Genomic DNA, 23681 nt, shown 5'->3' with positions numbered 1-23681 from the left:
CTGTGAGGCAAGTACAGAGTCACCACCACACGTTCCAGAACACTGAGGTGTGTCAGGCTTACTGAATAGGTTAATGATAGTGGCAGCATCAGCATGCAGAACAGCAAAGCAAAAGTGGAATATTTGATCTCAAGAATGGATAAATCAAAGAACTTAGGAGAGTGGATTGTGGATTGTTTATAACTGCCTTTAAAAATGTGAATAGTACGTCATTCAAATGGTGAATTTACAGATTTTGAAGAGCAAAGATCCCCTTCACAGGTGACCTTCCTGAAACTTTCCTTTTGGAGTTCAGTTCTTTAGAAGAGCCATGGGGAAGGTATGACCTTTGAACAATTCTTCAGAAGCTGCGGATGGGGAGAGGGTAGAGGGAGGAAAATAAACAGAATAAACACTCTCAAAACTCTCTGATCTCCCTCCTCCACTTTTTGTTTTAATGATTAGTTTTGAGAGTGTGATTCTATAAACATGCTTCTCTTCCCTGCCTCTTTTCCTTATATGCCTTTGTGGCTGTTGATGCTTTAGATAAAGAGCTTTTGCCCTGAGGTTATCTTTTAGTTAGGATGGGACAGAATTAGGGAATGAAAAGTATATTGAAAATTAAAAAAAAAGACAACCAAACAAAAAATTTAAAAAAGGATTTGCAAGGTTTAAAAGATTTCTATTAGCTGGATTATTTTTTGTAGAATAACAGATTAGTAAATTTGAACTATTTCTCATTATTTTTTTTCTTCTCTTGCCATGTGTTCCATAAGGAGTTAGTGACATGCATGTGGGCAGTTTGGTGCCTAGTCAGGGCTGCAGGTGATAAAAACGCATCGTCAGTGTCCTGTGACCTCTCTGTTTAGATCTTGCTCTTGCTCTCATCCTCTTTTTGCTGACTTAAAAGGCCAAAATTATGCCTGAGGATGGACTTGTAATTGTTTTCCTCACTTACATGTATGCAAAAAACTACTGACTTGTAGATGTAAAGAATCTGCCAGCCAATACTCATAATTTGGCACTCTGGCATTAGCAGTAAATTTAATTTTGAAATAATGATTCAATTTGCTTTTTACAAATCACATTTACAGTCTAATTAGACTAAAAAAAAATTACTTTGTGACTACATAATAAAGAATATTGTGTCCATTGGAACATAGAGATACAGTGATTTCTGTCAGACTCAATTCCTATTTTTAATCTTGTGGTTTGACCTATAGCCCTTAAAGAACATATATCCTTCCATGCTAAATCTGCTCCTATGTCCCCTTTGAGAACTGAATTTTAATGCACGTCCTTGGAACAAGGAATTTATTCTTGCACAGATAGATTGTTGTCAGTGTGTACAAGTGAAGCAGATTTTTGAAGTGCTTTTTTTTGCACTTATCTCATGATTGCAGCTGAAGTGAGGGATATTTGTGATGGCTTAAGTTCATGAACTAGCTTTAAATGAAAGTCCTCAACATACTATGGATGAAACACAAATACAAGCTGTTCAAGAGGAAAATGGGATGTTCATCCAAGAGAAGAAATCTGCAGACCCCAAAGGTTGTTCTTTATAGGAGCTCTTCTGTAGGAAGGGCACCTTCATGCTGCATGCTTCTCAAACTTGGTGAAGTTGTTTACATGGCTAATACAAGATACATTTTTATGCAGAATACCATGAGTTGGCTCAGACTACAAGAGCAAGCCCTGCAGTTTCCAAAGGCCAGGCAGCTGACTCAAGGTGCCTAAACCCCTGAGTGCAGCCCACAGAGCCTGTTGTTCTCATTGTGTGTTTGACAGGCCAGGGTAATTTCTGAACAATAAAACTTCTCTCACATGATTTAAAATTCACCTCTATGAGCTCCAACTCTTTAAAACCAGGCCTTTAGCCCAAACTAGCTGCCTATAACCTTGCTGATGATGGAAGAAGCTATTTGCAGCTGTTCCTCTGATTTCAGAAACCATTCAGAGAAGTGCTTTTGACACTTTGAGCTGTGGTACCTCATGCCCTGAGACAGCTTGAGGTGAATCTCCTGTTTGGATGGGTGCAGGGGCTGGCTGGTCGTGCTGGCTGGACCAGCAGAGCCACTCGGTTGCCATCTCCCTCTCGGCTCATTTGTAGCTCACAGTGAGTGCCTGAGTGCTCCATCCCAGAGCTCTGGCACAGCGAGCCCGGCCTGTGCCCCGGGAGATGGTCATGGACAGGCCTGGCTGCTTCAGAGCCTCAGCCAGAGGCAGCAGCGGCCATGGGCCCTGCCCCTTCGCCACCATGGCTTCTGCTTAGAGAGGGTTTGCACAAGACGACTCGATTCACTGTTTTGTGTTGAGTAATCGCTTGCTTCGGCAGAGCAGCCGTGCCGGGAGCAGGGGCTGTACCGGGACAGGCTCGGTCCCAGCGCCACCGCTCGGAGTCCCCACTGCAGGGCGGCGGCTCGGGCTCTCCTGCGGGCCGCAGCAGCTGCGCCCTGTCAGCCGCACGCTGAGCAAATACAAGTACACCAAATAAATTACGTACGAAATAACTATGAAATCAATTTAGCAAGTCACATCGGGTCAGTCCCTTCTTCTTTTTCCCCTATACCAGTACGCATCTTCCCTCCTACCACCTTCTGGCTGCAGCTCTGTGGTGATGGTGAGTTATGGAGTCACCTCCCCCGTGAACAGCTTCCCTCCTCCCCCTGTTTTCCTGAAGAGCTGAGCTGTTTTCCTGTCCTTCCCTTCAGCCCTGACTGTTACCCGCAGCTCCTAAGGAGCGGGAGAGGACAGGGATAAACTGGTTAAATGGTTAAATTTCACTTTTTTTTTTTTCTTTTTTTTTTTTCCTGCGGCGCGGAGTGGGGCGAGGGCGGCGCAGCGAGGGCGGCGGGCTGGGCTCGGCGGGCTGGGCTGGGCGGGCCGGGCACGGCACCTGTGCCTGTGTGAATCGTGTCCCCGAGCGAACTTTAATCTGCCGGGTGTGGGTACCGAAACATCGGCTCGGCTCGGCAAGCGTGGGCGGCTTTAGAACCCATACTGAAGAGACTGGCATCGTATTTTTACTGCTGGTGTTACCCATCTAGACTGGAGCTCACATCTCTGTGTCCCACTGCACTGCAATTATGTCTTCATTTTCTGTGTGGATGGAAGAATGCAGCCATTCAGAATTTTATGCTTGGTTTGAGTCTGCAGGGCAGTTTTCTTCTCCTCTTTTCAAACATTCGTTCCCCCTCTATAATTTACAATATATTTGCATTTATCAGGGAAGACTTTCTGCTTAAGTATAATTTAAGTTTTATCTTAACAACCATGTTTATAAGCAGCATACATTTGCTTTGAAAGTTTTCAGAGAGTCTTCATCCCAAGAAAAATGTTAAAAAATTATGTATTGCTCTAACCAGCATAAATAATAAGATTATTAAATGACAATTAATAATATGATTTTGAAAGATTGGACAAAGCTTTAAAGAGAATAGATTTTTAAAGTTACATCTGATTGATTTTAGCACAGGAAATAAATTTTTCCTTTAAATAAAATTTTAAAAAAGGGGATGAACCTTTGGATTTGAAACATTCCAGATATATGGTATATATTCATGGCAGGACTTTTTAATAACTAATACAATTTAACAGGAACAAGTGGTTAATTGTCTGGCAGAATTTCTGTCTCAATTTCTTTTCCTTTCAGTCTACTTCTTAAATAAATTAAATAATGTGTGAGGATATAAATATAACCAAAGAGTTTGCACTTGGAGACTGCTGTCTGAATTACAGTGCTATGTTAAGGGTAGCTTGAGAAGGTAGCCCCTTTGGCTGCTCCTCCAAATCATTATAAAATCACGTTTGCTGTTACTTATACTGTTCCAGTGGCACATGGATATGTCTTTGGCATCTGACCAGTCAATTTTCTATTCCAGATGCAGTAAGCAAAAATCATTCTGCATTAGTCTCTGCAGCTCAGTATCCATCAATTGTCTAACCTTGCAGATGTAATGATAATTACAGTAATACTAATAAAAAACCCCACAATGCTCAAGACACTGCTGGAACTTTTCTTAATGAGGAATTGAATGAGTCTTGTTTGGTTCGAACATTTACTTCTTAAAACCATTTCCAGCACTCTGTAATTATTTAAAACATTATTCTAGCATTGTGTTCCATAACAAAGGATTGAGATGCTCTTAGATTGGATGAGATAGTTTGGTCCCAAAAAACCAGATAAGACTGAAAAGCAAAGGTTATGATGTTCAGACATCTGAAAAAAAAACCCCATCACTCTTTGAACAAATGTGGGTTTTTTTAAGAAACAATGATAAAGCCAATAATATTGAACTGAGAACAGTATATAATATAGTGCTTGAAAATACAATATTCTTCAGAATTGAAGAGTTTTATCTCATTTCCAGTTGCATCTTCCTCTTCTTAATTTCTTTTTCTTTATTGACTGAGTTACTTTGAGCTGAGATAATGCTGTGAAGGACTTCCGACACAAAATAGCTCTAAGTGAATGTTATGCATTATTAATAAAAACTCAGATAACTCTCTAAAACAAGATGATCCTAAAGCATTTAACATTTAATCAGCAAAATTTATCTCATGTTCTGCTTTTTGAAAAGCATTAAAGGAAAGAAAAAATTTAATAGCTGCAGGGATGAAGGATGTGTGTGAATGCCTGACCTTTCATTACTACATACACAATGCCCAAATGTGAAAATGAAAATGCCAGTGCCGTACAGATTATGAATAGCAGCTGTAATGGTTTCTAATGCTTCAGTACAAATGAAAATGAAGCTCTGATCGTAAAAGATAATGGTTAATTTGTCACATAGTAAAAATATCTGTAAGATTTTCTCATCTTTAGTGATCTCTCGTCCTCTTTAACATGTAACTCCCATAAATCTCTTTTGCAATTGTACAGATACCAGCATTGCTCCTCTACACTTTCTGACATCTTCAACTATCTTCTCTTTTAGTTTCTTATTTCCAGTTTGAAGTATAATTCTAAAGTATGTGATTTCCTTGTTTCTCAGCAAGGAACAATAAGTCATACTAGTGTTTATTTTAATTCATTGATCTAATTATTTATTCAAAGTGTTTGGCATTAGATAATGCATTTTATTAAATAATTGTTTTTATTGATCTCTTAACATGCATATAATCTAGAATATACTATACAAAACTATACAAAATACGTCAGCAGCATGAATGGTAGATCTCCTCTGTCCAAAGTATATGTCAAAAATATGGGTAGGGAAGAAACTGTTGGGAGAAGATATGTGCTAATGAAGCAATATTTGCATTATATTAGTATCAGTTTATCAATTTCCTACATTTTGTGAAGACCGGGCAGGCAAACGAGCTCTGCTAGAGGCAGTGTTCATTTTAAAGACAGCAACATTGCTTTTTCTGCTCCAGAGGATGCTGTGGCCATCCCAGCAAGGGGAATTTCCTTCAAATCCATGGGCAGTCACTCTCCAGTCCAGCTTTGGATTGATGGTTTGTGGCAGCAGAGCTGCACCTTGCTTGTTCAATCATCAGTGCAGTTTTAACCTGAGCACAGAGTTACATTTCTGCAAAAATAGTCATTAGCTGTGCCATGAAGTTTTTGTTGACTTCTAGGCTAAGTTTAAGTTGCTCTACTAGTTAAAATGAAGAGAAATAGCCCAGCACAAATTATCTCAAAACTTTCCCTTCTCATGGAGCCTGAGATATCTGCTGCTTCCAAACTAGAGAAAAAAAATTATTGAGTGAAGTGATGATTGTTGCCTTCTAATATAGTGTCAGCAAAAACAGGCATTAAAAATAAGCCATCATAAGACAGAAATTATTTTCTAAATGAAAATTTACATAGCAGCTCTTTGAAAGAAAGAAGAGGAAATCAACAAGACTTCATTATGTGAATGTTAGAATTATGTTTACTCCCTGAAACATCCTTTTCAAGTGCTAGATCATATTGATAATCTCTGTGTTATACTGAGATAAGTGAATAGAGTAACACCAATTTCCACAGTTTGTAAAGTTGTGTCATAATACCCTTCAGCTTTAACCTTCATAATTTTATCTGTTTCCAGAAACTATTAAAACAAAAATGAAATAAAAATTCAAGAGACTGTGTGACTGCATCAAGGTGTCTAAACAAGTGCTGGAAATTCAGGAGAGCATAAAAAAATTTCTTTTATTCTAATTCAGATAATGTATAGGAACATAAGAGACCTCTACAGAGATGTTCTCAAGATGTTGAATTTCTTTTCTTTCTCTCTCCTGAGTAAGTGAACTCTGAACTCAGTTTAACCATCCATATATATTTACAAAAATTTAGAAGTTATTTTAGAAAACAGAAAGATATTGTTATTACATTTAACATTCTTTAAATTAAACTTTATATGAAAATGTATGCTACTATAGAAATATCATGATGGCTCCATTTTTGAAAGCTGAACATAAGAAATGACAGAGCAGTTGGGAATGTATTTAATAACAATTGCTGGTTATGGAGGTCTCTGGTGGCTTCTGCAGGTGAATGGTTCATGCCACTCTTTCAAAGCATAGTCTGTCATATCAGCTTTGAGGTGGATTTTTTTGAATGGGGTTAGAATTTACCATGTTGAGCATTTTGTTCTGGAACTTTGGTGTTTTGTTACAGCCCAAGTTCCTGGACATTGTCAGTAAGAATGCCACTGCAAAGGCTGAGTGACCCCAGACTGACTGTGTGGGTTTAACATCCCTGAACAATGTGAGCAGTGGGCAGGTGTTGTGTGTCTGCTGGATCTGTGCATGGACAGCTGCTGAATGGGAGAGCAGAATTGCACTTAGCTGACTTAGAAACTGTCTGAAAGGCCTTGCACAAAATGCTCACAGAAATGCCATTTAAAAAGTAATTGCAGTCTGATGGAAACAGCACAGTCTGACAAATAAATATGAGAAATTTTCAGGAGACTACAACTGACCTTTCCATGGTAAGACCAACCTCTTCTGTAAATATTTTACTTTGCTAGTATAGTATTAAAGCTCCATAGAACTACTTCTCAAGATACGCCATCAATAGACATCTTGGGACTGCCTCATATTCATTTTCTTCATTACACTTTGAAAATTAACGTTTCCTCAGAGCTTTTGAGACTTTGGCAGTTAATGATAGAGGAAACTAGCACTGGAACGTTGGCCTGGATGAGTGACCTGAGAGACCAATATTATCTCATTTTGTCTGCCTTTGATCCTTTAAAACTAATGTGTAGAAAGTCTAATTAGAAGAGGACAGCTGAACAATTAATTAATAGGGGAATAAGCACTACATTTTTCTCCTTGGCTGTATGGCATCTTCATGCAGCATGAATTAATTGATGTGGTGATGGTGTTGGCAGTGGTATGCTAACAGTTGGAATTGGTGTCAGTCTCAGTCCATCAGATACACACACATGCTCATCTGGCTCTTGGCTGTTTTTTGATACACCAAAAATGATGACCAAAATAAGCACATACTGCTTCGGTTGGATCAGAGCACTCCGGTGTAGTAACTCCTGATATGTTGTCGGTTCAGTCTTGAAGTTTAACCCCAAGTGCTCTCAGGGGTTGAGGGAGGCCATCATAAATCTGTGTAAGTAGGAAAATGATTGTCTAGTAGGCATCTCTGTCTATGTCAAGTTTTCTGCATATCGCCAATACTTTGAGGTGCACTCAAGAATTAATTGAATTCCAGTGTAGTAAGGAGCAGATAACATTGCTCAGCAGTGTAACACTGCTGCTAGTATTCAAGCAGCCTGGCCAAAGAACTCCTCTAACAGCATATACAGGTTTTTACAGCATACACAGGTATTTACCAATATTACCAGGTTAGACCAACATTTTGATAACTCAATTACGAAGTTTTAACAGCCTTAAAGTTGAAAATATGAGCAACTGGAAAACTTTGAGTATTTGTGAGAGGAGGGTTTATTTTTATAAGAGGTAAATATAGTTGTCATATAGCACTGAAATTCAACAACTTTATAGGGCTTACCTTGCCACAGTGCTAGTACAGAAGGAAACAGTGTGAATTTGGTACGTGTGAAAGCTTCTCAGATGAACAGCTTTAAAGAAGAGGAGGCTTCTTTATTCTCAAAGCCTTTATTGCAGAGGTATCTGAGATGGCATCTGCTGTATGAAATCCCACCAGTGTGCCACAGCCCCGATCTGAAGGGACCACTTTTGTCAGAGGAAGTGAGTGCAATTCAGCCTGCAGACACATTCACTCTTGACCCCTTACAGAGATTGCCAACAAGGGTTCCAATTAGTGCCAGCAGCAGACTGTGACAGTTTTAAAGATTGACTTTCACACCATGCCAGGCCTTTAAAATAAAGAACATTTATACAGAACACAATTTGCTTTGACGGTAATTTTCAGTATGCTATTATTGAAGTTATTTATGTTTGAATCAGAGCATCTTTGCACTCAGCTGTGTTTCTGCTGCTGTTTGATCCTTCAGTGTTGTAATAATCCCATCCTTATGTGTTTTATACTTTATGTGTCAGTGGTTGTTTCAAGCATCCATTACTTACACAGTTTTTAGGGCTCAGGCATTCAATCAGGATTCTTGCAAAATTCCCAAGTCCTTGTGCAGATTGCTTTTGCTGTTGCAAGCCCTCAGATATTTGATGGCACACTTAAATTTTAATGACTCTGTGAAGCAGCAGTCTATGCAAATTAAAGTGTAGGGTACAGGAGTTCACAAGTTGAAGTTGCTTGGATGTCAAAAGTATTTCACTCCTTTGACAGCAAGGCTAAGGACAGCTAATATCATTAACATCAGCAGACAGGGCAGCCACAGCTTTCCAAATGTGATTGTGATGACTCTACCTTCTGATACCAGGGATTACAATGCACCATTCTGAGCTCCAAAAATAAGACCTGGACACTATGGTCTTTGTATTCTGTGCTCTGTCATCTCCAGAAAACAGTATCCAAGTTGATGCTTATCTCTGAAGTTGTTCTTCATGTGTCTGAACCCAAAGATTGGTACCTTGGCCTCACATGACTTCTCTGTGACTTCCTCACATGACTTCTGTGACTCCATTTCATGCAGTGTTACCTGTCCTCCCTAAATTGGGACCCCAGACCTCACCTCTGTGGTAATGTACCTTATATTATGAGCCTCCTGCTATGCTTCCTGCAACTGTCTTCTGAGATGGAGCTGGGGATGTAATGCTATGTATAGTGTACCTTTTCTTGCCTGCATGGTGTGAAGGCAGGAATGCCAATCTCTCACTGTGTACAGGATCTTCAGAGAGAGTCCCCAGGGGTCAGCTGAAAAGGCAGAGACTGAAATCCCATTACCACTTTTCCAGCAGTTTGTTCTTCCAGGTATTGGCAACCTCCAGAGAAAGTATAATTTTCTGTGTTCACCTAAAAAAATTTCTGGAAAACATCATCCTAGGCTTAGAGAGGTCTGATTCTTCACCTGCTGCTAAAACAGTGATTATCTATGGGTAGATGTAATTAAAAGAACAAAAGGTGTCTGCCCACAGTAGCATGGCTTCCAGCTTGGTGTAATCTGTTGTACTTGTCAATTAGAGTCATGGAACTATTGCCTGCAGTTTGTGTTCTGTGGGGTTACCTTTGGAAATGGAAAGGGAAGAGCTCCACATGCTATGGCTCTTGCTGGAGGATTGTCTGGTGCCGAGGGCTTTTAGCTTGGGTGTTTTTGTTTGCACGGTGCTGCTTCTCCTGTGACAAAAACAGCCCAGCACACCCTTCTTAAAGCCTTTCTTCCTGGATCCCTCCACGTTGTTTCATGGGTGTCCATGAGTACTGAGTTTGTCTGATAGTTTATCAAGGTGCCCCAGGTCAACTCAGGTGGGTTGGCATCATCACAGGACCTCAGGGCTCACTCTGTGTGTCTGTGCTGTGTAATAACAACTGAGAATGAGGAAACTGCCTTAAATTGGGTCAACTCTGTCCCACCAAAGTCCTTCCAGAGGATGTCACCATCCCTGGAAATAATTATACCTAGATCTCTGGGGAAAACTCTTCCACAGGAACTGTTGCTCATGATAAAACCCTGGGGAAGTGAAATTTGTAACTTCCCTAGGATAAATACTGCAAAACAGTTTTATCTAAAAATGTATATACAACTCAAATAAAAATGATCCTTAGTTATAACTAAATTATTTTAAGGTCCCTGCCAACCCTGTGATTCATTCTATGAAATAATTTCAAATGTACCGCAATAGAATGACTTTGCAAACCCTTTGCTCATTAATACTGTGTTAATATTCATAATACTGAAAGATAATTTCCACTTAGCTTTGAATAGGGCATTTGAGGTAACCTGTTATATTTTTTAGTTAGCTTTTGATCCATTGATTTCCATTTCCTTACTTCAAAAATGTAGTGTAAACATACTGCAGATCATGGCATCAAAATACACAATCGTGGAATTCAGACCTTTCACATCAATAGTGAGACCCAAATTGAAACAGATGATTTTAAAATAGAAGAGAAAAAGTGTTTCAGAACAAGAGTTGCAGAATTTATTGTTCATTGTGAATGAAACAGCTAAGTTATGGTTAGAAGATTTTTCTGAATTGTATTCTCTGAAAATTATATTATTTATTATGGCTTTGATTAATTCTTTATTTGTTCATCCTCAGTGTGAAAAAAGCCAAGTATTCCTCTAGTATGTAAAACTGCTAAACTAAAAGCTTTAAAATTAGCATAAACAATTTTTTATTCTTCCTTCTTAAGAGCAACATATATATTTATTCTATTTATATACTATATTTGCTGAAGGATGCATATGAATAACAGACCCACTTATTCTGTTTTGCTCAGATACTGGGATTCCCCTATGTGCCTCACCTGCCTTTGCCCTTCCTCTCTTCCAGCTAGCAAGAAGCAGAAGAGAGGCAGTGATTTCCAGCCTCAAGTTCAAGGCTGGCATTGTAGCTGAATGTTAATGACTCATGCAGCTTGAGATGCCTGATACTTAGTAATGCAACTTTAACCTTTATAATAGACATAATTTGATTCTCAAACCATCTATATTCTCTTCTTGTTGCAGCCCAAGTAGCTGTGAGGAGTAGTGAGAATGGACAAATATAATCACCACGCAGGACATGGAGAAGGACAGAGAGATGAATCACAAATTCCCATCAGATTTTTCAGCCTTGTTATCACTATTTGATTCTAATGTCAGGAAATGAAAGAAACATGAAGATAATTTTGTTGTGATGCTGGTGTTAGCCAGTCAGATGGCAGAGCACTCAAAAAGTCAGCCGCTTGTTTTCTAAGCTGGTATTGCAGATGTTTGGTCTTAAATGACTCTAAAAGAGCACAGAAATAATTAGGTAGTTGTTAAGTGAGTATGAAAGGTATTAAAATAACTGTAATATAGGATTTTTTTTAAATTTAGGCACATTTTAAATGAGAAAAGACATTTCAGGGTGAAGCTAAGACTGCAATTGGGTTTTTTAGCCTTTGCCACTGTGTTTTAGGTGTTGTTTAAAAGACATAGCTCACATTTCAATGTGATGATGTACCTTGTTTCTGTGAACTTAACTGTCTGTATGTTCTACTGTCACACAGGGGCATAAGTTTGCCCACATACATTTGAGCTACAAAACAGAGATCACACAGTCAGTGATTCCATTGCTTCTCCGTTCTTGTAACATATGCAATAAATGGTACAGCTGGCAGTCTCCAGTGCTGTGTGAGGCTTACCATGTAGATCCATAGGATATGCTAGCCATACCAGAAGTGAGAAAGATGAGCTGTCCTGCAGAGTTTTGTCATCATTAGATGAGGAAGTTTTCAAATGAGCAATGGAGTCATGACTGAGTACTGCAGATCAAAAAAAGCTTATGATTAAATTTTTCTTCTTTTGTAACTGTGCTGTGTTTTGTATGTAGCATAAATTTTATAGGAAATGTTTACTCTGGTGATTAGGGATTTGTGTGTAGTGCTTGACACCAACTTTTTGAATGTGTAACATGATTGTGTCCAGATACACCAAAGGGTCTTATTATAGCCTCAAATGTTGAATGTATGGTCTAGAGTCTAGTATCCTTCCAATACAAGTGTTTATCCTGCAAGAAAGTCTTGTCCACCAAATATATCTTTTGATCTTTTAGTTTAAAAAAACCCACTTGCTAATCTAGCATGAAACTTGCCTAGCCTTGACACCTGGACAGGTTTCATCCAAGAATAATGAATAGGTGAAAAACATTTCAGGAGAAGCTGATTTTATTTTTAAAGACAACTTTCTAGCATAGCTGGACTGCAGGAGGCAGAGGTGGTGGTGGTAATTATACACAGCATGAGAAACATAAAGTAGTGGGTTCAAAGTAATTGAAAGGACCAGGTTAAGGTTATGGTGCAGTTATCCCAGGGCTGCAGTTTATCCCAAACTAATGACTGTGAGCCTTTCTGTCCACTAACCTGCCTAGGTTAATATAGCAATCATAATTGGATCAATGTGGATAGCACAGAGAGTACGAGATTCTTGATATAAATTACCTTTCTTAACATGCATTTGTAGATTCCCAAAAAAATGTGGTAATGATACAAATATCTAATAAAAGAAGTAAGAAATTGAAGCTCCAGCTAATTTTTTTTTAGTTACATGATATTAGATTAGACTTTACTCCTTACATGACTGATGGCTTTGGCAAAAGTAGAATTTGTTATCCCTGTTGGCATTTAGTAATGTGTTTGCTTCATCAAGTGCAGACTGGCTTTCCATAACATTTTTCTGACTAGCCCTTCATTCTCTCCTCCACTTCTTTTGCCTTTTGCTTTTGCCTTTTGTCTTTTTAAGTTGCATATCAGAGTTGTCCTTTTTTCCTGTAAGGTGACCCTATGTACAACCAATACAGTATGATTTTTTTAGTTAGTTCTGCTCAAGATTTCAGGCATGCAAAATCAGTTCCTTGTCAATTTAGCCAGGTGATAAGTCACGTAAATAAACAATTTATGTTTGAAAGTAGTAAAACCAAGAGAAATTTAATTCTATCTCAGCAAAATGGCAACTGACCTTTTCTTAACTAATATCTCCCACTGCAACCATCTGATCAAAAGATAATACAAGAGATATAGACTGTGATTGTCTTTTCTTCCTTCCTTCCACTTTAATTTTCCACAGTTATCCACCATCCTCATCTACCCACCTAGAGTTAAAATATATGTATTATTTGTCTAGGCCACTTGGTCACACCAAGATTCGTAATAATTTCTTCTCTTTCTCCTATAAATCAGTTGTGGATTTTTAGAGATTTTCATATGTTTTGCATTTCATCATCACTAGTTTCATCATAAAGAAGAGCTGTTTAAATTGAAAGAAAAACCTTTCCTTAGCAATCCTGTAAAAACTTATAAATTCTAATGGAAGAATTCACCAAATATTAGTCTTTTCCCACCATTTAAAAAGGTGAGCTAGAGAAGGAATGGGGGATTAAATTTTGTCCTCATTTTTGTTTTGAAAAAGAATGCTGCTGTTTCAAACAGATTTGGCTTGAAGTGTACAAGAGCTAGATGGTATAAAAGTGACTTGCATTTGTAAAGTAGGTAAAAGAAATTAATGGACTACAGATGCTGAACTAATGCAATTAATCACAGGTTATTTCATTCTTGCTAGAGACAACCGTTATTGCGGCATGCAGGTTTTTCTGATGAAGCAAAAAGTTTGTAGCATAAACTACAAAGTTAGGCCAATTCAATTTATTAGATTGGAAAAAACTTATTTCATAATACCTATCGTTATTTTGGCATATTATTAATCTCTGTACTACTCTGCTATGTCATTGTAATAAACATTCTTCCATATTAACGCAGTTTTCTCCATTAAAAAGAAAAGCTGGTTATCAATAGTGAATAAAAGTATGACTTTACTTGATTTTACTTTGTTTTTTCTTTTTATAGAAGCTGCAAAGAATCGATCCTCCTTACTGTTGTTCAACCTTATCCTGTAAGTATTGTCAATGTTTTCTGAATTAGTTTCCTAGCAACACAGCAGCTTCTTTTTCTGCCCATATTCTGCTTGTATCCCTACATTATCTGTGCAATAGAAAGAAGTGCAATAAGGGCTGTGTCTGTTAAAGGTGGTATTTAAGATGGTATTACTATGTCCTCTACTCAAAGGCTACATTAGTAAATTAAAAAATAACTGTCTTTAAACAAATAGTGATAGAGCAGAATTCTGAGTTCTGCTTCAGTTTCTTGTTTTTTGCAGTTCCTGGGTTTTTCTTGATTCTGCCTTGGTCCCACAAAGTTACACTGCTGCAGCAAAGCAGCTGTACTTTATCTAAAGGAGGGCTCTGTCTGCATCTCCAGCTTGTGGAGGTGAAGGGAGAGCAGAGACAGACAGACAACCATGTGAGGCTTCCTTGAATGCACTGGGAGAAACTGCAGCCCATTCAGAGCTGGTTGATGCAATGTGACTTTGCAACTCACTCAGTGGTTTGTGGGAGTGGGCTCATGACCTGTCAGCTCAAACCCATCTCCCATGAAAAAAGGGGAGAGGCAAGCCAGGGGAGGAAACCCATCTGTCCATGCACAGCCATGTGGACATTGCAGGCTGCTGAGGGGCCTCAGCCGTGCATCAGGAGTAATTCAGATTCAGTAGGTCCATTTGGCTCCCTGGTGTTTAGCCTGATACACAGCAGTTTTCATTAACAAGGGATAATTGCATCCTTTTCACGCAAGAATAAGAGATGAGGTGGATTTGACACAAAGACTTGAAAACAGGTTTATCTGATGAAGTTGCCAAAATGTATATCTTGAAAATGCAACTGTGTGTCTTTGTACTAGTCATTAGCCTTTCTGGTTAGTTTTGAGGTGGCCATGCAGCTTTACTTGTCCTGCACCTTTCTAGAAGCCAGTCTGCACTGCACCTAATTCGTAGGGGAAAAGCATGCATTCCACAGCAAAAACAGGCAAGGGCTACCACCCTGCAGTAAGTCCTCTGTCAGGAAGGTGATCTGAGATCAGGCCAATATAAGTCACCTTAAATGAGAATGAGGCCTGGTCTGACTAAATGAAGAACCTATCTGCCTTTAAAACTTGTTGGTTTACAGCCAGTGGTTTAGGTCATAGTGATTATATATAATGGGGGAAAAGAAATCCTCACCCACTTTTCTTTTTTATGCAGGTTTCATCCATTGACAGACTTAATTCTTATTTATAAATGTCAGGTGAAGAAAGGGCATGTGCTTTAGTGCACCTATGTGTAGCCCTTGAAAGTGGACAGCAAAGTGTAGTACTACATCTGTGAGGTGCTGTGACCTCTTATTATTATGCTGCTGGTCTGAGAGCAAGCCCTGTATGAACTGAATTTAAGGGAAGCTGAAACCCAAATAAATTGTGCACTCCAGGTTCAATGGAAGACCATACAGCACAGATGCAGTCCTTCTCCAGCCTTTAACCTGGAAAAGAAGGAAAGTCATCACCTGGTGTCTTTACCAAGGGCAAGTCTTGCCTGACCAATGTAGTGGCTTTCTGTGGAGTGACTGCATCAGTGGACAAGGGACAGGCTACAGAAACCTTTCACAGTATTTACCTTAATACTGTAAAGTCTTTGACACAGTTCTCCACAACATCCTTCTCTCTAAATTGGAGAGAGATGGATTTGTTAGGGGCACTGATAGGTGGATGAAGAATATGCTAGATGCTCACATCCAGAGGGTTGTGGTCAACATCTCAGAATCCCCATCATCAGCTGGACATCAGTGACAAATAGTGTCCCTCAGGGGTCTGTAATGGGACCAATGTTAATTAATATCTTTGCCAATGACATAGACAAAGGGATTAGGTGCATCCTCGGCAGATTTGTAAGTGGCACCAAGTCAAGTGGGATGGTTGACACACCTGAAGGACCAGAGGGACTTGGACAGGCTCAAGAAATGAGCTCATGGGAATCTTCTGAGGTTTAACATGACCAAGTGTGAGGTGTTGCATGTAGTGACAGGACAAGAGGTAGTAGCTTGAACTGAAAGAGAGTAGGTTTAGATTAGACATTAGGAGGAAATTCTTTACTCTGAGGGTGGTGAAGCACTGCAACAAGGTGCCCAGAGAAGTTGCAGACACCCCATCCCTGGAAATGTTCAAGGCCACGTTGGATGGAGCTCTGAGCAACCTTGTCTATTAGAAGGTATCCCTGTCCATGACAGAGGGCTTGGAGCTGGATGATCTTTGAGGTACTTTCCATTCTATAATTGTGTCAGTCTGTGATTCACAGCTATGTGTTCAAGCTCTTTGTGAGGCCTGACAACGCAGAATCTGCTCCTCTCATTAAGTAGCAGCAAAATCTAATCAATATCTGAAATACCTCTAGATGTCACTGAGCTAAGGATGCTACTGAAACACTTTTCTGTCAGCCATTTGGACTGATGTTCCCATTTTGTACATGAATTTGCACAGTCCCACTCTGGTATATTGATCAGAGTCCCCCAGCTCTACCTCAGCAGACAAAGCACTTGTGGTTTTGGGAGTGATGGACATTTAAGGTTATGTAGGCATGAAGATAGTCTCCCCAAGGATGTGCACAGAGCATTTAGATGAAATTAATGCCTGCATGTTGGTACTAGCTTTAATTGACCAATTTTTGTGGTATTTTTGGGGTCCCCCGTGGTAGGAAGGAAATGATGAATCTGACTCCATGTTCTTAGAAGGCTAATTTATTATTTTATGATATTATATTGAAGAATACTATACTAAAGAATAGAGAAAGGATACAGACAGAAGGCTTAACAAGATACTAATGAAAAAACTCATGACTCTCTAGAGTCCTGACACAGCTAGACCATGATTGGTCATTAAGTCAAAACAATTCACATGAAACCAGTCAAACAACCACCTGTTGGATAAACAATCTCCAAACCATATTCCAAAGCAGCAAAACACAGGACAAGCAAATGAAATAATATTGTTTTCCTTTTTCTCTGAGGCTTCTCAGCTTCCAAGGAGAATAATCCTGGGCAAGGGGATTTTTCCAGAAAATATGATAATGACAGACTTTTACCCCAAAGTTGGGATGCTTAGTGAAATGAACTGGTTGGGAGGGCCTTGACTGCAGGACTGTTGCACCTGGAAGATCTTGTCTGTGCAGTATTTATTGTACCTCCCTCCCAGTCAGACCAGGCTTCTATTGATTCACAGCGTCCTCCCCTTACTGCTTTCAACTTAAATTTTTTCTGCAGTGGAAGCAAGGGTGTCTGTAGGGATGTGGAGCAGTTGGGATGATGTGCAGCCAACTTTTGGCCCTGAAGCATTGCAAGACCCCTCAGTTTATGCAAACCTTGGGCTGCAAGGTTGCCTGGGTACTCCTGAGTCACTCTGAACATCTGGTCCATGCTGGCCCTCGTACTGCCACCACACCATTGCCGTGACTAGTGCCTGAGCCTGTTGGCATCTCTTTCAGCCTTGCAATCCCTGGGTGCTGCTGACTCCAGCTGTGTGCTTGTCCTGGTCTTCTGTGCAGAGGACCTCTGACAAACACAATTTGCTTTACAGTTTGGAAATAATGTTTATGCCTTCAAAAATTATGATGCACATTTGTTTAATTTTGCCTCCTCCATGTTTCCTTTTACTATTTTGCTAATAAAACTGGGATGATGAAGTAGGAACCAGACAAAGGAAAATAAGAGCTTTTAAATAAAGACTGAATTTCTTCCCTCTTCTTGACAGAAGTACAACTCAACAAACATTTCATTGATCTCTCTTCTTTATGGTGATTTTCCTTCTACCATTGCATGAAAAATATCTGCCAAGATGGATTACAAAAGTGCTATTTCTTAATTGGTTTTATTTGTGCTATTTAGAGTGTGGTTTGATTTTGCATTTAAGTAACCATCCTTTATGATTGCAGGTGAAAGTAGATATAATCTAGATTTATAGTACTCTGTAGTTCACTTAGTGCTCTGAAAGCTTTTGCAGACAATTTTTGCTTAAATGCATTCAGTTTTGTTTAATGCTTAAACACATTAAAACACATTAAAATTTCATTTTAATTATGACCAAGCCAAAGCATTAGGCTATCTTTTTCTTCCCATAAATCTCTGTTAGGTTCTTATCACCAGTGCTCCTAAGGAGGTCACCAAGCAGCTCAAGCAGTTAAAGCAGTTCAGAGTTTTGATTTCTGGAAGTATGGCATTTGATTATAATTTCTGACTGTTTTATTCTGTAAATGAACTATCATTCTGATTGTTGCCTTATTAAGTTTTAAGCATTACTTAGATCAAATAACTTGCCTGTTTGATATCCTTTCAGATTTTATGTGCAGAGATTATTTGATAGGTTGCTTTCATGATTAATCTCTTAAGCTCCTTGGATGAAGTCCAGGCCTGGCTGAGATCTATGGCAATTTTGCTGTGCATTAAGTTTTGCAATGGGAAAAAGATAGGATCTTCTTCTGTTTTGAAAGAGATGCTTCTTGTTTTAACATGGTTATACCTCTGAGACACAACAGTTGCAGAAAAATTACAGTAATTAACATTTATGGGTCATAATGTTTGTGGCAACAATCTTATTGAGAGTTTGTTGGACTAATGATCAGACTGTGATTACCATCTAAAAATGGAATAATATAAATAATGCAAATAATTAAATACAATTGTCTATGATAGATTGCCAACTTTTTAAGAGAGAACCCAGATCTGACCAGTATTCCAACGATTAAATTTGTGCCAAGAGTTTAACAAAGAAATACTCCTGATGATCCTCTGTCAGTGCCATGTGGTTATCACAAATTACTGTGTGGTAAAACTTCTCCACATTATTTCTTCTGTGTCCCTACTTGCTCTTCTACCATGCTCTTGTGAGCCAGTGTAGTCTTTTCAGCCTTGTTCGCAGCTATGAATTACCATATTTAGTTTGCCTTTGGGCATTATGTCCTGTTCCACTTAATAAATGTAATTCTTCCTCTTACTCACCTTTTATTTGCTTGTTAAATACTGGTGCTTGTAATTGCCGTTAGCCTCGAACCAAAAAGTCAACACATTTTTTGCACTTGTGCAATTTTTCCTTATTTTCTAGGATACTAAGTATTTTATATTAAACTAATGACTATTTTTAAATAACAAGCTTAAAATTTATTGTATATATACACTCTGTGACTATTTAAAAACTACAGTGTTTCTGTAGTTTTGAATGTAGTATTTCTAATTTTGATGCTTACGGTTACAGAGCAGATTTTCTTTTCACCTTGTGATTGTCCTATGCTACTATCATTCTATTTCTTTATGATATCTCAGTACTACACTGTGCTCTTCTAGCTACTAAATCCTTTTTTTTTCTTGAGCATGAGTAAAGGTTTTGCTGTTGCAGCACCTCTACTGGCAAGAGCACTCAAAGGGGCTTTTTCAGCAAATAAAACCCACTTCCTTCGCAATCTCCCCCAAATTATAGTTTGTGCCTGGTGTGTGAAGCACCAGGCATTTTTACTTCCACCAAAAAAGTTTCCCTCATAATGTAGGCTATTGTTTCTAAATCTATCAATAAATGACCCGCTCTAATGCTGCTGGCAAATATAGGATCTGATGTTGAGAAGTCTAGAAAATGCGAAAGTAACATTTTCCTGAAAGTCTCCTCTGCAATCTTTTGTGTTTTGACCCTGCTGATGGGAAGCCAATTGATTGCAGTCACTATAAGCAGGGTTCAAAGTAGGGTCTAGGTCTTCACTATTATTTCCTCCAAGTATGTGTGCAATGCTTCATTTTTCTTGTTAGCAGTTTCCCTAAGTAGTGTTGAAATGATCAGCTGATATTTTCCTTTGAATTCTATGTAAACAAGTAAAAATTATTTAAAATCCTAATAAATTTGAGCTTTTAATAGGAAACAGGGCTTAGGTCACACAGAGTAAAGTTTGGAGGGTTTTGAGTTATTTTGACTCCTTGTTAAAATGTGTGCCCTCATTTTGCAAAAGTCACTCTAATTAAGCTGTTTTTATCTGTGACAATGCAAATACTTTACTTGCAGTGATAGATGTCCTGCATTAGTGTAAACACCTCCTGCTTAAGGTCATTAACTGAGAATAATGGCATCCATTTGGCTAAAACACAGAGCCTCAGAAATGAATTATTATCTGGCACTATGAGAATCATTAAGTGATAGCATTCTTCTACAAACCTAAAGACATTAAAATACAATAGAGCTGCCCATCATCTTGCTGAGGCTTTGTTAGACAGGCAAGTTCCAACAATCAAACCTAACTGTTGTCCCAGGTATTTGCACATCCTTTGGAAACACTTCTATTCCCAACGAGAAAATGTCAAGTGTCAAGTTGATGCAGGGGTAGAAACAATGACATTGTGCAATTAAACACAAAAGCTGGGCTATTACTCAAACCTTTAACCAGCAGAGAATGTTCTCCCAAATACCTGGCACAGCTGTTTCATTTTCTTACACCCCTAGTTTATAGTTTGGAGCTTTATGGAAAACAGTCTGCTCCAGGCTCACCTGGAGTGCCTGGCAAAGGGCCAGAGTCCTTTGCATGTTGCCACAGCAAAAGTGGAAATGAAAAGAAGTGCCGTGTTTTATGGCAGACCATGGTGTGCTCCCCTGGCTGTGCAATGGGTACATTAAACCCCACATCCCAGAGGGGTTCTTGGTAGCCCGCATATGTTCAAACCTTTAGTGTTGATTGCATTTTTGTAATAACATAATTTAAGTGTTTATGCCTCCTGCAAGTGACTTTTGAGGCTGTAGAGAGAAAAAGAGATTGTAGAGAGCAATAGGGACACATACTGGTTTTCCAGAATTGCTGTATGGGAATAACCTTGCCAGAATCCAGAAAAAATTTGGCAGTCTGCCTGTCAAGAGAGGCCAGACTGGTGACTCATCTGTAATAAAAGCAAGCAACAGCACAGAGATTTTTTCAGCAAGAATAGTAAGAGAAAGCCACTGTTTTCCCCATGTTCTTGCAAGGGAAAGCCAGTAGCCTAATCCTGCTGCTGTGCTGCCCTGTGGCAGTGGAATCAACAGTTTTTCAACCTATTACTTGGGTGCCACATAGACTATCCCCCTTACACATTGCAGAGGGGGACAACATGGAGAGGAAGGAAACTAGAGAAGGCATCTCTAGAGTTGTTTTATTAATCATGGTACTGTTTTATACTGTATCTTTCTAGGAATTAATCTCCAGAGGACAGTATTTAAACTGCTTCAGCATTTCCATATTGTCCCCTCTTGCTGAAGAAGTTAACGAGGTCCCCCACCCTGAAATGCTTTTTTTTTTCCCCACTATTCTTTTTTTTCTTTTTTGGTGGTTGTTTCAAAACTTCTGGGGACCTTCCTCTTTTTTCAGTGCTGACTCTGGAAGCTGGTCTTGGTTTGTTGGGGTTGAATTTCCTGTTATTTACAGTTATTAATTATTGTGTGGTCATATGCGCTAGAGAGGTAAGAAAGAATGAACTGTGAAAGCAAAGAAGCATTTATTTTTATTTCTTGATTCTATTTTGTGCCTCAGGAATTACTGGATGCCTCTGATATTTCCTGGGAGAATGTGGCAGTGTTCATTCCTTGTTCACTGGTTGATACTGAACCTATAGTAATAGTTACCACGTTTTCAATGTGATGATAGATTTGAGGCATGCAGAAATGAACTAGACTTGCTCCTGCTAGTTACTAGAAACAAGTAACTAGCTGGTTAAGAAACAAGGCTTCTGCATCACAAGAAAATAAATTTTTAAGCCATTTCAGCAGAGATCAGAGACAGAAACAGAGGAGCACGTTGTTTCCACCTTGGACTACTCCATTGCCCCTGCAGATTGTTAGCTGAGTCAGAATTTGAGTGATAGAAATGAGACTTCCCATGTTTACAAGGACAGCTCTCATGCCACATTGATCATCACCACTTGTGCCTCCACTTATTTCTCACAGGAAAACCAACATGACGTAAGTCTTTATTCAAAACTAGTAAGGCCACTTAGGACTCGGAGAAAGATTCTGAAATTCTTAATTCACATTTTCACGAAACAAATGGATCGAAACCTGGCCCAAAAGAGCTCAGTGACTTTCAGCTGAAGTGAGAAAGTCTTCCATTTCCCAGTATTATGGTCATGAAGTGAGGCAATGACAAGAAGCAACTCACCTGAGAATAAACCAACCTCACTTCTGCTGCTGAAAATGGAAATCCCATTGACTGTGAATATTTAATTTGTTACTAAAAAGTAGCTGTTAGTCAAATTTCTCAAGTGAGGAGATTTTTTTTCCCAGGGATGAAAACAGGTGAACCCATTGCATAATGTGGTAGGTAAAAGTCAAGTTGGTCCCAGAAGAAAATTCAGAATGCTTCTACATTTCTAATCCATGAAGCCCTATAACATGTCAATATTGATGGCACAGGGTGTGTTTAGGGGATGCCTTCAGGGGAAGCCTGATGGCCTGCAGGTGCCTCTTGGTGGTTTTCACCTGTGCTCTGAAGTGCACAAATACAGTGAGATGCCACTCCATTTGGAGACCTCACAGACACTTTTTTTGCAAAAGTTGTGTGTATGTCTGTCCAGTAGAACACAGATTATGCAAAGATTTTCCATTCAGTCTGTAAAGAAAGGGCCACCGGTAGGTCTCTGGTCAGTGTCCCTTCATGCAGACAGGGTTGGGTGTCAGCAGTCATTGTGGGAACACTACAGGAATTTCTGTGTGGGTTCTCAGTAGAACCCTTCTCATTGCTCCAGTCTAACAGTGGGATAATTTCCAGTATGTTCAGTATGTACTGGTGTTTCCTTATGTGTATGTACATAGAGTCTACCTTAGGATGCATAATGGTTTGACTGTATTTCCATCCTTCTATAAGCAAAATGTTGCTGTATGCATGGAGTTTCCAGCATATAACAGGGGGAATAACTGAAAAAAGAAAAGAAATGTTTTAATTTTAAGTTATGTGATATATCTTGTCATCATCTTTTCTTCCAGTCTCCTAAATCAGCTTTTATTAGTGCTGCAAAAAAGGCAAGATTGAAGTCCAATCCTGTCAAAGTGCGCTTCTCTGAGGAAGTAATTATCAATGGGCAGGTGTCGGTGAGTATGCAGCTATTTAACCTCAGAAAGGATCGTGCATTTCATCCAAAGGTACAGCTCAAACTTGGAAAGGGAGGTAATTACATGGCAGGAAAAGCAGTGACAGGCTTGCAAATAGGAGGGTTTTTCTGTTCTGAAGTCTTCCAAAGATCTTTTTTCAAGTTCACTAGGCCCATAATTTTATGAAAAATTTGTCCCTTAAAATGAAATAAAAATGCTAGTGAATGAATTTTGTGGTGATAACATGTTTGTCTTTATAGTCTTGTTAGTGTTTGTCTGTTGGTTTCTTTGGATCAACTTTGTTTTCATAAAACCCATAAGCTCAAGAGAGGTACCATGTCAGAAAAACTGATTAAGATTTTAATTTAAAAACTGATTAACCTCACAGACCACTTTAAAATTTGTTTTATCTCCTTGAACTTGTTGTTACCAGACCTCAGGCAATGTCAGCCTCCCTTTGAGAGGCACTGAACTCCTCCTCAGACATGAACTCACAGCTCATTTTCATAATTTGCCAGAGCATCATTCCACACTCATGTCTTTTCCCAACTCTCTTCCAAACCTAAATTGATACTTTTTTTCCAAAGCAATTTCTGCTTTTTAAAATAAAAATAAGCAAACAAAATCTCCAAAGATTTGGTTCCCTTCCTTCTGCTTTTATATTTTGCTATACTGGTTATGAATCATCAAATTAGGTAGCAATGTTATATCTTGTTCTTCTTAAATGATGAAAGAAATAGCAGCATTTAATATC

At 38.9% G+C, this 23681-nt stretch overlaps 1 protein-coding gene across 6 annotated transcripts in view; it reads left to right on the top strand.

The window, feature by feature from the left end:
* FRMPD4 (FERM and PDZ domain containing 4) overlaps positions 1 to 23681 on the top strand; it is a 403725-nt gene that overhangs the window by 358765 nt on the left and 21279 nt on the right. For all 6 annotated transcript variants that reach the window (XM_077173143.1, XM_077173134.1, XM_077173132.1 and 3 more), the window contains exons 5-6: positions 13835 to 13880; positions 22823 to 22927. In XM_077173143.1, coding sequence (XP_077029258.1) covers positions 13835 to 13880; positions 22823 to 22927 — 151 coding nt within the window. The remainder of the gene's footprint in view (positions 1 to 13834; positions 13881 to 22822; positions 22928 to 23681) is intronic.

The sequence above is a fragment of the Agelaius phoeniceus genome, chromosome 2 (genome assembly GCF_051311805.1).
Source record: "Agelaius phoeniceus isolate bAgePho1 chromosome 2, bAgePho1.hap1, whole genome shotgun sequence".
In the NCBI taxonomy this organism is placed as follows: domain Eukaryota; kingdom Metazoa; phylum Chordata; class Aves; order Passeriformes; family Icteridae; genus Agelaius; species Agelaius phoeniceus.
This window is presented reverse-complemented; position numbering and strand designations above follow the sequence as displayed.